Source organism: Meleagris gallopavo, chromosome 15 (assembly GCF_905368555.1).
Source record: "Meleagris gallopavo chromosome 15, MGAL_WU_HG_1.1, whole genome shotgun sequence".
Lineage (NCBI taxonomy): Eukaryota > Metazoa > Chordata > Aves > Galliformes > Phasianidae > Meleagris > Meleagris gallopavo.
Genome location: NC_139418.1, coordinates 9,108,099 through 9,121,326, shown reverse-complemented (window position 1 = coordinate 9,121,326; position 13,228 = coordinate 9,108,099). Strand labels below are relative to the sequence as shown.

The window sequence follows — 13,228 nt, the reverse complement described above, 5'->3', positions numbered from 1 at the left end:
TTCACTGTTTATATACTTTCACTCCTATCTCTGTTTTTTCATAATTATCCTTACTTTTCTTTCTTTTTTTTTTTTCATTCTATTCCACATCCCCAAGACAATTCCAACAATTTCTTCTTTATGATGAGGGGAGTTTTTTTTCCTAGTGAGCCAAAAGTCCATAATTCACAGAGTAATTCTGTTTGCTGCAATTAAAATAGCCACATCTTCCCAATGGATTAAGCTGTCTTGCTCACCAGACTAGCCAGTCCGGACCACTGCCAAATGCTATATTTACATTTCCAAACTGGAATCTGTTTCTAATACATTTTTATAGGGAGTTTTGACCCCTTATATTTATTGTTAATGAGCTTTCATCTCTATAATAGGCTTTCATCCCAAAGGATACTGAAGAGTAATTGTAATAACCTGGCATACAAAATATACACAGAAATCAATTTACCCATCATGGAAATGTAGCCACAACTGGAGGGGCTGAAAGCAAGCAACTGCTCAGCAGAAACCTGTGTTCATTTGAATGGCTGGGAGAGCTGATTACCTGTTCTGGCTGTTGGCCAGCTGATCAGGATTCACCCTTAGGCCTGCAAAGCAACTCACTGAAAAGGTTTTAGTGACTGAGAACTCAGGAGTTTGGGTTTTCGGGTTGTCTGAAGGCCACCATTAGCTGTACACTCATCCAGCAAAGCAAAGTGTTGGTGAAGACCCCAGCACCAGTACAAGCATAGACTTGTAGAGCTTCCAACCAGCATCTGGAAACTGCTGGCATCGTTGCTACAGCAGGCAATAGATCCCACGGGTTTGTACCATGCTGTGCATAGCTGCACTTGGTGCTGTGCAAGTAGAGATGAGCAGTGAGTATGTCCTGGAGCAGCCCAAGAGGGTTTTCAATGAGGCTGAAGCACACTCAGAATGAAAGCTCAGGACCTACAGGCTCTGAGGGAGAGGAAGACTCATTGTGACTTCACTCCCCATGTAGCACGAGAGCTGCTCTTCTTAATCACCAGGTCTGAGAAGTTGGATGCTCCTTGACCATGGGCAAACACTGGCCTACAAAAATCACATCAATAGAGAAGGCCAGTGGAGGGGTAAATAATGCCATCATCAACCCCAATATACATGGGGATGCTTTGGCGCTTGATACATCTAAAACACCCTGCTCACAAGTGTAGATATTGTATTACTGGCGCCGTTTTCAGCATTTTTATTGCTGCTCACACTCTATCAGCAAGGGTCTGTGCAGGTTCTCCTTTCCTACCCCCTGTCACTGTGCTCATGGGGTGCAGGCAGCAGCATGGAGGGGATGTGCAGCCACAGCAACCAGTTTCTGCTTCAGGCATGGCCAGTGCCACCACATCAGAGCAGAGCAGGGCAGCAGCTGTGCCAATGAACTGTGTAACATGCTGCTAAGAGGCTTTTCCACTTCCTCTTTCTCTGCTTTTAGCAGCCATAGACTGCCTACTGTGGGACAAAAGCCTCTTCAGGACTGATCCTGCTCAGCTCTGACAAGTGATTCAAGCATAATGCCACTGCATTTGTTGTCTTCCTGTACTTTAGCTTACCCTAGATTATTATCCATGAATTCATTGAATGACATCTCAGCCACCCCCCCCAGGTAAAGTAATGTTCTTAATCAAAAGGATTTTTACTTTTTTGCCCCCAAAAGAACACCAGCCCTGCTCGGAAGGGGATCTGAGACACCCCTGACAGTCACTGTGTTCTCCCAGTGGGATCCCAGCAGTGCCCCAGTACTGCACAGCATTCAAAAAAAAAAAGCATACGAGGCAAAAGATAAAGCAGGAAAGAGCTTCCATTCCCCTGTCCTCGCCTGTAAGTCATCCTCTTGGCCTATTTTACAGGAACAGGAAATCTATTAGAGCAATAGCTTAATCCGGTTTGACTGTAATAATTAGGGTGCTTTAAAAAGACCCTGACTAATCGTATAAAAAGTGATTGTAGACAGTTCAGTGCATGACCCTTACACTTATCACTTGAGGTATTATTACAAACCAGAAACAGCTGGCAAACATGGAGGAGGATAAAGGGGGGGAAAAAACCACATGTGAAGGGACAAAGACTGCTCCTTTTCTGATCTCGCAGCGAGGCACTGCCAGCACTTTGGGCTGTCTGTCAATGCAGATCCAGAGCATGAGATCCCCTCGACTGACATTTGTGTTTTCAGAAGGGGTCATCACCAGCCAGCAGGGTCCTGCATCAGCCCCTCTCTTTCTGACACTGCTTTTCCAGGCAGCCCAAGACGATTTGCACTCGAGATGTGCAGTGATTCCCCTTGAGTGTGCTGCAGTCAGCAGATATTCATAGCAACAACGGGCAGCTTTTCCAAAACAAGGTGATTTGTATTAGTCAAGCAGGATATAGTGCTTTGGGGTCATTAGGTCAGAATAGAAAAGCCATACTTACTTCCATGCTGGTAGCAGCCTCTTTTTCTCTTGCTCTCAATTTTTCTCAGGCTCAATCACTCACAATTTCTTCCTCCTACTCCTGAGCCTTGGCTGAGAGCAGTTGAGTTCCCATCATGGCATCCCCATCTCTTTAGTGATTCCTTATCTTTTCCATGTGTTCTGCCAGTAACACCATGGGATGGCTGCCTGCTCAGGATGCCCTTGCCCCTTTAGGTGAGCTCATTCACGTGCTGATACTTTTCATTCATCCCTTCCTGCAACTTCAGATAGGACAAACAGTTCCAGAACCCACCTCTTAGATATGAAATCAACTCTTCCAGTCCCAGTGACTCAAATACATATTTTGGTGGAGAATTCAACATTTATCCATCAGAAAAGGAGTCTCCCATGTGCCAGAAACAGCCAACATCAGGGAACGTCTATAGAGAAGACTCTATAGAATGTTTTGAGAAGCTGAGCCCACTGCAGCTATCTAGCAATTAGGAGAGGCTTGCCCAAAGGGACTCGTGGCACAGACAGAGTAAGTCACAGATGAAGAAGCAGGAGATGACTTGGTCACCACACACACATTGGAGAAATACAGGGAAGGCTCACTTTAGTCAGCTTCATGAAGAGCTGAGATGGAGATCCCACCCAGGCCATAACCTGCAAAAACACGACTCTGCAGAGCCAGTCAGAAGCTGCAGATTTCACAAACAGGTAACAGCCAGGATGAGATTGCACTGTCACAGATATGCTACTATAATCACCTCTGAAAACATATGATCGGCTTTGAAGGAGGCTTTTAAAAACTGAAATTAGATACGCTGCAACTTCAATATAGCCTATCTCTGTTTGTTACTGAGTTTAAAATATATTGTTGTTATTGGAAGCTCTACAGCAGCTTGTACAAGAACCATAATAACAACATTTGCAGTAATGGAACTTTCAGCTGGAGTTGGGTTGTTTGCTTTCTTTTGCTCTCCCATGAGTCTTCTCTGGGTCTGGTTTTTTTTCCTCCACTCTGCTCCATATAGATTTTGATCTTTCCTTTATTAAATAGAAATAGCTATCCCCACTGACTCACTTATCTAATAATAACTAGACCCTTTCAATTCAAATGAGTTATTAAAGTAAATATATGGTTAGGGTATTACTGGGAGAGTGGCAATAGAAATACCATGGTCAAATTATCCTATGACTCAATTCTGCAAAGCGTGCTGAAGCCATTTAATACATTTCACAAGTACTCAGTAGTGACCTCTAACACCAGAGCGGTTTCTCTCCTACAGTAGCTCAATTTCACAGTTCTGAATACACTTTTTTTTTTTTTTTTTTTTTTAAGGAAAGGTTTTTATAAATCATTCTTCAGCCTTTGGGAATGAGCCAATTTAATGCCAGAGTATCATTCCATTTCAAAGACTTGAAGGATTTGAGGAAACACAATCTGCTTTCTGAACAATGTGAGATGAATAAGTTGTGGTTTCATTAGAAACTAAGCTGTGGAGTTTACATTCAGAGCTCAACTTTTCCAAAGTTCAGCAGCAGCTCTTGGCTTGTCAGCAGTATTCCCCCGCAGCGCTCTTCTTGCACCAGCTCTCCTTCCTAAGCTTGCTGCAGCAGGAGAGCTCACTTGCCCCAGGAGCAGATGGCAAAGGACACATTGCTGCCAGCCAAAGTTTCTAGCAGTCATTGGCCTTAAAACAGCAGGGGAAAGGAATTCCCTCTGTAAAGTCAAGAATCACCAATCAAAAGCATAAGTCCTTATTTTTAGCTGTTTAATCACCGTGTTTGAGAGGATGCTGGAGAAAAGACTGATGTTGCTCCAAGCCTAGATTCTGTCCCAGATCCATCCTGACTCTGAGGCTGTCAGAACCCACCTGGGTCTTTTCTCAAGGTCACAGGATAGGTCTGAGATGTGCCCTGCTCCACAAGGACCTGTGGAAAATCGATTTTGTAACCGCTGCATTTCTTTTCCACCACGACTGCTGCACTGCAGCAAGTGCAGACATCCTGATAGGAGTAGCACATAATAGCACATGATGATGCAGGCTAAAGAGAGGTATTTTTGCCTACTTTCCATGTCAAAACATTTGGGAAAAGAAAAATAGGATTCTAATAGAGTAATGAGTTCAGCCTCATTCTGCAGCTCCGGACATGCACCCATCACCATCCCCACCACCACCTCCCAACATGTCACCAAAGAAACCTGCCCAAGCCACAGAGACACTCAGTCACATCTAGCTTTATTTTAATCCCGTCAGAAAAGTTCAAGAATTACACCAAAAAATACTTCAGTCTCTGCTACCTACTGACAAAAAATACACCACAAAATTATAAACTGTTCAGTGGTTTGCTGGAGTTTGGATTTTTGGTGGAGGGAGTGGTTTGTACATTTTGAGTGAGAAATGAATTTACAGATGGAAGGAGAAGGGAGGATAGGAAATCAGACAATGGCATTTGGCACTACATTTTTAGCTACACTATACAGTTATTTATCATGATGCCTGTTAGGACTGAGGAGTTCTGCCCTCATTTACACCCTCTAGTGTCTATGTATGCAAAATGGAGGACAAAACTGCCCAATGCGGGGAAGAAGGGGTCAGTTCCTAATTTCCATCCCAGTCTAGCCACAAATCTGAAAAAAGCAGCCTTAGAATGACGTAAACCTTGCACTCTGCTCCTGCTGCTCAGCATCTCCTGCCAAGCAGAATAACCTCACAATAATGAGCTGAATGGTGGCTCTGAATAACAGAACCCCTTTTTTTAAAGTCCCACCACTCTGTTTTAACTGCCATTTGTGGGGAGAAGATGTTTTACACCAGCTGGTATTGGCCAAAGCTTGGGGTCTGGTCTGGGTATGCAAGAGATCCAATGGGACCCTTCTACTCTGAGAGCATGTTATGGCCAACCCCTCCCTGACTGCCCAGAGTGACATTAAAGATTTCGGTATTGGGAGTTGGAGGAGGGAAGCTGGAGCATCTTTTTTCATGGGTGAGGGGAAAATTAAGTTAGAGGCTTAACAGTATTTTATACTATCACCACTCTTGGGAGGCTCCTCATGCTATAATAATGGCATTTCCTGGTCTCCTTGTGACCCTCAGGAAGAAGGCCTCAAAGGATGAAACCTCACATCACTTACTAAAGGTCGCTCAGGAAATCCATGCCAGAAGTAGATAAAGCCCTGATCTTCTGACTGCCACCATCTCTGTGCTCACAAATACACTCCTGCTTTCACTACAGCAGTTTTTATCCTGCTCCACATCCACACACCAGCCAGGGCTTCAGAGCCCAGTTGAGATCAGCGGAGCAGTGACAGCTCTTTAGGAATGCCTGGATCTTCCTGGATTTGCATAAGCCCCTGTTCAGGTATGTGTGCATGTGCTTTTGCACCTGTGCATATTTGAGGGAGGAGGGGATCCTTGTATCTATCAGCAAATGCACATTGATATTGGATTCGGTTTGATACCAATTATCCCCCCTTTGGCAAGCTAAACAACACTACAGTGTCTTTCTGACAGGTTCTCACTACCCTGTCTCTTAAAAGGGTTTCAGCTATTCTTCAACTGCATGTTAAGTCTGAGTCACAGCTTTCAGCAATGGCAATGTTTTGCAGGATTCCCTTTGCTGCTTTTATCCTCTCTGGCTGTTTATCTAATTTGCTTTTTTTGTTTTTTAATTTCTTTTTCTAACAAATAGTTAAGCAATGATTTAAAAATATTTTTACATCGTAAGGTACAGTCAACATCAAACATGCCTTTGTACAAGAGCTCGACTCGGTTACAAATCAACGAGAACAATGCACAAAAAGAAATATCCATTAAGATGACTCCCGCACTTGGGTCTTATTTATTCCCATCGTGCTGCTAGGACAGCACCCACTCTCAATTAGAGCAATGCAGTATAGACACGGTGTTGTCCCCCCACCCTCCCACTTCGCCCATCACCACTCGTTAATTTTAATGACCTTCTGTTTTGGCAGCCTTGGCTTCATGGTTTACTGATCCTGAGGACAGCCAGGGCGATACAGCCCGGGAACTGGTCTGCTTGGCCATGCTGTAGTGGCTGATGACGGTGTAGAACCTGCCCCGGGAGTTGGAATCCTGTGCAGAGTAGTAGGCATCCAGGGAGGCTGGGATGCACCGCTTATGCTAGAAAGGAGGAGAAAGCAAGAGAAGTAAAGAAGGGTCCTATCAGCCTTAGGCTCTCCTTTTAAAAATCTCGTTGTTAGGTGCTTGCGTAGATGAAGTTTGACTCATATGCTGCAGTGAGAGCATCTGCTGCACAACCCCTACTGCCTTTCAGCAGCCATGTGGGAATGCACAAAGTTTAGACTCGGCAGCAGCCTTTCAAGCCTGTTGCTACTGGCAACCCTGACTGTAGGCAGATTTCGTTGCTGGGTTGGAAATGGGGGCTGTAAAATGAAGATTTGAGGGTTTCAGTATGTTACTGGCACAATACAAGGGCCGATGTCCCTGCCAGGAGTCCTACTAGAGTACATGGGGCAGCTTCCGTCCTGATGCAGAGAGAGCTCCATAGAGTGAAGTTCAGAATTAATCCTCAGCCAGGCAGAGGACAGACAGAGGCAGAGTAAGCTGCAGATATGCAGCTCTGTTGCTATGCCTCGTCTCTGACCTGTAGGATAACCACCTTGGAAGGATGGCAGGAAGCATGGCCCAACTGTCCGGACCTTGTCAGAGTTTCTTGGCTGTGCAGACACTGCCAGTGTGTCTCCTCTACGCTACTTGGGTGCTAAGAACTGCGCAGATAAATCAATTCACTTTGCAACAGCTGTAAAAGAGCAATGAAACAGTACAAAATATCAGACAGGATGGCATTCACAAAGTAGGACCAGTGATATAAAGGGCCCCAGGTATGATTATTATTAAATGATGAGACAACCCAGCTCCCATACCAATGTGATTAGCAGAAATCTGAGTTCAAAGCCTTTAATCTTTCCAGAAGTTCAGGTCTGGATCTGATTCTAAAATTCACGTCTGAGTCCTAAATTCACTTTTATACAACCTAAGAGAATAATTCACAATAGCTACTGTAAAAATAAGCTTACTCTATTTTCCAGCTCACAGACCATTCTCAGTGTGGTCAAGCCTCCTGTGTGTTTATGAGTTCATTTGTAGCAAAGAGTGAGAGACCTATTTTGCAATTATTATTATTATTTTTTAATCTCAACAGAGCAAGCAAATAGTTCTCTGTGAGTATTTGATGTAAAAACTGCAGGGCAGAAAGTTTTCAGAAACTAGGTTGCATGCTTTTGTTCTTGATAGATGCTCAAAAGCACAATAAATGAATACAGTGGGCAAATTTGGATTTCTTCCAGAAAGGACACATGTGCCTGCACTCTGGGAGCTTGCCTTGCATTAAAATGTATGCTAGTAAACCTTTGTCCCTTCAATGCGTGGGAAGCAAACATGGGATATTCCAGCTGCAATAAATCTATTCACAAATAGGAGGGATTGTTCCTGAACATCTGTCTGTAGTGTTCACCAAAGCTAATCCCAACAATTACAGTGTAACAGTAGCTGATGGAAGCAGATGCAACCCCACATTTCCCATAACACTTTTCCCATTTCAACACATTCTTGCCAAATGTTCTGTTTGGCCTGGTCAAAAAAGCAGACCAGACTGTAACCATGTAGTCATTTAGAGTCTATCATTATCTCAGGCAATTCATCCGTCTGAAGTTTCTTACCTTATAAACAAATCCATCTGGGCAACTGTGGTCATAAGTAAAGGCTTTGTATACCACAAGAAACACTATGCAGGCAAGGAATGCAAGAGCCAGACTTATGAGAATAGTGACCTACAAAAGAAGGATAATGTTACTCTACACATGTTAAAATGGCATATGAGCAACCTCATAATTAAAAGACTTATAGTAACATCCATCCTAACAGACTGCAGCCTTCACTCCACTGTGCAGTACTTAACTAAGCATGGTAATTGAATGAAGGCTAGATCCAATAGCCCTGAATCATCACATCATTTCCATTCCCCCCAGCCCCCTACCCCAAGACTTTCAGGAGTGCACATTCCTGTGTTTAACTCTTGCAGTGCTTTTGGCCTTCTTGGAGACTTTGCGTTCCCAGGCTCTCATCACCTGCTGGCCCAGCAGGACCCACCAGCAGCCAGAGCTCCACATTCAGAGCCTAATCTGTGCAGATAAGCTGCCTCACAGCCGTGGCAAGATATAATTTTTCTGATAGCAGAGGGAGGTGAGCAGTTAGGAAGAATGAAGCTTTAGGAGCACGTCCCTTTGTGTCTTCTGCTGCAAGGTGATGTTACTCCTTGAGTAGCTTGCAGAAAATGGGAAGAAATCCTCAATTTATCAAAGCTGTAAAAAGAGAACAGCCGACCACTGACAAAAGCCAGCACGTATACCCACAGCATGCCCAGGAGCAGGGAGGCAGAAGGTTTACTCTCCCCCTTCAAATGCCTGGATTGAAGCCCTGACCCTTGGTTTTAGCTGAGCTAAAACCTGTGTCCTTCCTACAGGCTGAGCAAGAGTCTCAAACACACATTGTTCAAATGCACTGAGGTTCAAGTTGATAATCACTTCATCAGAGTGTATGCATAGGGGTGTATGTCTGAAACACCTGGGACAACACCAACTCCCTTGTCCCTTTGCCTGAAGCTTTCTTCGTCCCAGCTGGTAGTTCAGCAAATGCCATGCAAAAGCCTCTGGACTTCTACTATCTTATTACAGTAATTCATCCTGTTGAGACTGCTGTCTCATGCCAATCCAGATTGGCATGAAAAAAATCATAATCCCTGGAGCTTCAGTGTTAGCACGCAAACTAGGGCTCATAATCAAATAAAGACACTTAGTGAGATGATGGGGGTGGGAACAGCAGTAAAGGATCATTTAGAACTGTTGCATAGCCAGCAGCGTGGGCAGGGAGCTGGAGCTGGGCACCACCAGGCAGAATTTGGCAGAATGTTTGCCTGCATGAGGAAGGTGCTGCAATTTCCTGAGCTCTGTGAGCCTATCGGAGCTTGCACTGAGGATGATCCTACAACAAAAGGTTGAGGTTAAGCATGAGTTTACAAGAGGGATGAGGATTTTTGAAGCTTTTTCCTACCTGCAGACTCAATCTGCTTGCTCCTGGCTCCAACTTTCCCACCAGGAGCAGAGCTCAAGACTGCAGACTCTCCCTGATTACATCAAAACTGAACCACTAAGGGAACTGCAATGGCAGGAAAAGGCATGGACCGTGTGTTTACCCTGCAGGCATATTCCCACCAAACCAGGCATGTGCTTATCCTTATAGAGAAAACAGACATCCAAAATATGCCCTCTCCCCAATAACAGGGCTGCACTTACCTGTATGAAAGGTAGCTATTGTCATTTACTGTCCTAGCAAGGAAGAGCTAGATTTTTTCATTTCTATCTAATTATTCAGTAATTCTAATTATGTTGGTCCACCCATCCTTCTGCTGTTCCAGTTACATCACAACTATTTTTATGTTCTTTTACAGGTGTCTAAGGAAATTCAATAGTATGTACAAGCAGAAGTTGTTCCTTTACTATGCGTAGGAGATTGGTCATAGTACAGAGGGGAAAATCAGAGTTAATTCCCACAGTATAGCGACCAAGCTTGTAAAGAACAGCAGCTAACAAATAACACACTGGATACATCTCAGAATTTGTCAATATAGTATTGCTTCTATATCAATAACGTAATATATCAATACATGCATGCTAATTGCTTAACATTGACTCACTCTGAATTTTGCTCCAAGTCCCCCCTTTAGTCATCGCAGTAGCTGTCATTCTGCGAACCTGTAAGACATGCAATCCCTGCACAGACTCAGAGGGATCACTGTCATTGCTTTGCTGTGCAGAAGGGACATCCCACACTCACCGATCCTGTAGAGGATTGCAGTGCCTGGTGAGATGCATTTCTAAGCACGTAAGGCATTGGCACATTTTCTCAGAGAAGCTAAAGCAGCCTTGGCGAATTCTAGAAGATCCAGAGCTACAAGTTTGGTGGCTTTTTTAAGGCAAAAAGTAAGAGTGAAGTTATGTCTACATGTACTATGCCAAATCTGACCCATCACATCCTGTTCAAATCCCAGGAAAAAGAGAGGTATGGAGACTTTGTCTAGCAGAAGCAATTCATAAATTCATTGTTAAATCAGAATATTTTAGAATAAAAGTGCAAAAAGGTAAGATGACTGGGTAAGATTGTAGCTAATAGGATTTTCTAGTGGTGAACAGTTCATTAAAGTCCTGACTCTCCTTTTAGAATAACTGCTCATATTAAGCCATCCTCCTTAGGGCTTAATCTGTTGCAAAATGGGTTAATTAAGCAAAAGGCAGGTGCACAGGGGCACAGGGAGAAGAACTTATTACTGGGTCTCATCAGAGAACATGTGTAAAAGTCTTGGTGTGCTGAAGAGATAGCTGGTAAAAGAGAAGAACAGCTGTATGAATTTGACCAGTGACCAAGAAAAAATGTGCTCCACTTCCTCTCCAGCAAAACACATCTGACTGTGAGTTTGAACGGACTTCCTGGATTATGCATGCCTACACTCTCTACTCTTTCCAACAGAAGACCTGCAGAAAAGAACCCTCTCCAAAAAGACCCTGATCTTGCAGGTCAATGTGAAAGAGCATGTCTCCCCATAGAAAAAAATGTCCACCAATTCTTTCTCATCTAAAAGAAGAGCACAGTAGACCCAGTAACTCCTCTCATAACACTGTATGTAGTAATGCACATACGAAGGCAGTACCTTCCTGGTCTTGGTCTACCAAAGCCAGTGTTCAGAGGCTAGTCTTGGCAACGGGCTCAGTAACTAAGAAATGCTCAGTTCTCCATAATTACAACCTACAGTGAATGAAGAAATCTTGCTTTGGTTAACCTGGAGGAACAAACTTAGGATCAGCTTAAAGGAAGTAACAAAGTTCACTGAAATTATGCTAAATACCATCCATGAATATACAGAGCATAACTCAGTGAGAAAGCATCTCTTGTTTCTGAGAAATAAGATGCTCATTCTCTAGCTTTGTTTAGCAAATAGAAGGGCTAGCTAAAGATCAGTACATCCCTAAGAGTAAGAAATCAGACAAAGATGGCAGGAGAACCACATGGGTGAGCAAGGAGCTCATGGAAAAACTCAAACAGAAGAAAATCTACAGAGTGTGGGTGCTGGCAACTTGGGAGAAATAGAGGAACATTGTCAGGGCATGCAAAGATGCAACAAGGAAGGCCTACTTCAAATCAAATCCTTCGGGGATCCTTCAGGGCTGACTGCAGCTAAAGAAGAGGCTGTGAAAGGGGAACATTCCCTGAGTTGTTGGTTGTCTCTCCCATCCAGAACAGTCCCATGCCTTCCTTCCGCAAGAGCTGTTGCCGAAGTTGTTTTGAAAGCCTCTCACTCTAAGCTAGATAAAATGGCCAAGTTCTTCTTTTGGCTTTCAAAACCAGAAAGAACTGAGCTGTCTGGAGTTGGAATGAATGTCTCTTCTTTTTCTAAATCCCCTGTGTGCACACAGCCTACGGAAATGACCATTAGTAATGTGATTTGACTGGTTCCTTTCCTCTTGCCTGCCCACTGAGCCCCTAAAATAATAAATTCCCATCCGCTCTGGCGCTCTGCTCCAGCAAAGTGCTGACACCCAATTCATTACCTCCCAGGAGCAGGTCCCTTCCGCTGAGCTTTCTTCTCCCTCCTGGGTGTAATTGAGCCCATTTTCACCTCCCTCCTGCCATTTCGTGCACTTGCAAAATTACAGCGTGACACAATATTACACATGATGATGCATAGTGTAAAATTGTTCTGGGATGAAATGTTGCATCCGATGTTAAAGCCCAGAGGAAAAGGAAGGAAAAATACATTCCCAGATATTTTGTCAAGTCAGAGCTAAGATCCACCTCTATTCCAGAAAATACAAAGCTTAATTAGCATTCAAACATCAAAGAATCATAGAGCTGGAATACCTAATAAACCTCCCTTTTTTTCTTTTTCTTTTTTTTTTAATGAATAACATGAACCTTGGCAGTCTCTGAGCAATATAAACACACACAGAGGGGAAATAAAATTTAGTGAGCAGATAAAACCTAGAAGTGCTACAGGCATGAATTTATCATGTGTGACTGCTTGAGAGGGTAGCTGGAGGGGGATACTTGCCCACCCCTTCCCCACAGTCATATACAGCTCCCAAAGGTTCCCCTAAGAGTGGAGTGTGTCTGCTGGAACAGAGCAGAGATAACATCACAGCCACACCAAAAGTCTCCCCATCCACCATAAAACATGGAATAAGGTTTGATCTGAGCCTCCTGACATCACTGGAAGATGTTAAGCTCCCACCAACACAAGCGTGTTGGCTTGTGTTCCTTCCCCCCTTTCCCATAGAAGTACACGTTGCATTTTCACAACAGCACAGACAAAAATAACATACATTCTCAACAAGCAACATGAGATGCCTCTAAGTTTTTTTGTATCGTCCATTCAGGTATCCTTTCTGCTGTCCTCATTTTGCAAAGACAGTGTGCACCCATTGCTCCCCAGGGTAGTCAGCAACACCTGGGAGCAGTGAGTCACTCCAAAACTCAAACCTTAAGGCTCTGACTTGCATATGAGGATTTGGATGCAGTGTTGATGACCTGCTGAGCTACAGAGCCTTGGGCTGTTCCTGACTGCGGCACAGATCAGGGACATACTGGTGCCTGAGAGTCCTGTGAAATCTAAATTCTCTAGAAGTACCTGGTAAAACAGAAGAAAGCAGAGAAAGACAGATCCCGAGCTGCGGCTGATGGGAACACTACCACGTACTGCAGATATTCTGAAGGAATATTTTTCAGGCA

General features: G+C 43.9%; 1 protein-coding gene across 1 annotated transcript in view; it reads right to left on the bottom strand.

Annotated features, from left to right (window-relative positions):
- Positions 1–4,628: 4,628 nt before the first annotated feature.
- NSG2 (neuronal vesicle trafficking associated 2) overlaps positions 4,629–13,228 on the bottom strand; it is a 38,612-nt gene continuing 30,012 nt past the window's right edge. Inside the window, exons 4-5 of the mRNA XM_085236772.1 lie at positions 8,110–8,220; positions 4,629–6,550 (exon numbers count right to left, since the gene is read on the bottom strand). Of these exons, the coding sequence (XP_085092898.1) occupies positions 6,359–6,550; positions 8,110–8,220 (303 nt within the window). The 3' untranslated portion in view covers positions 4,629–6,358. The remainder of the gene's footprint in view (positions 6,551–8,109; positions 8,221–13,228) is intronic.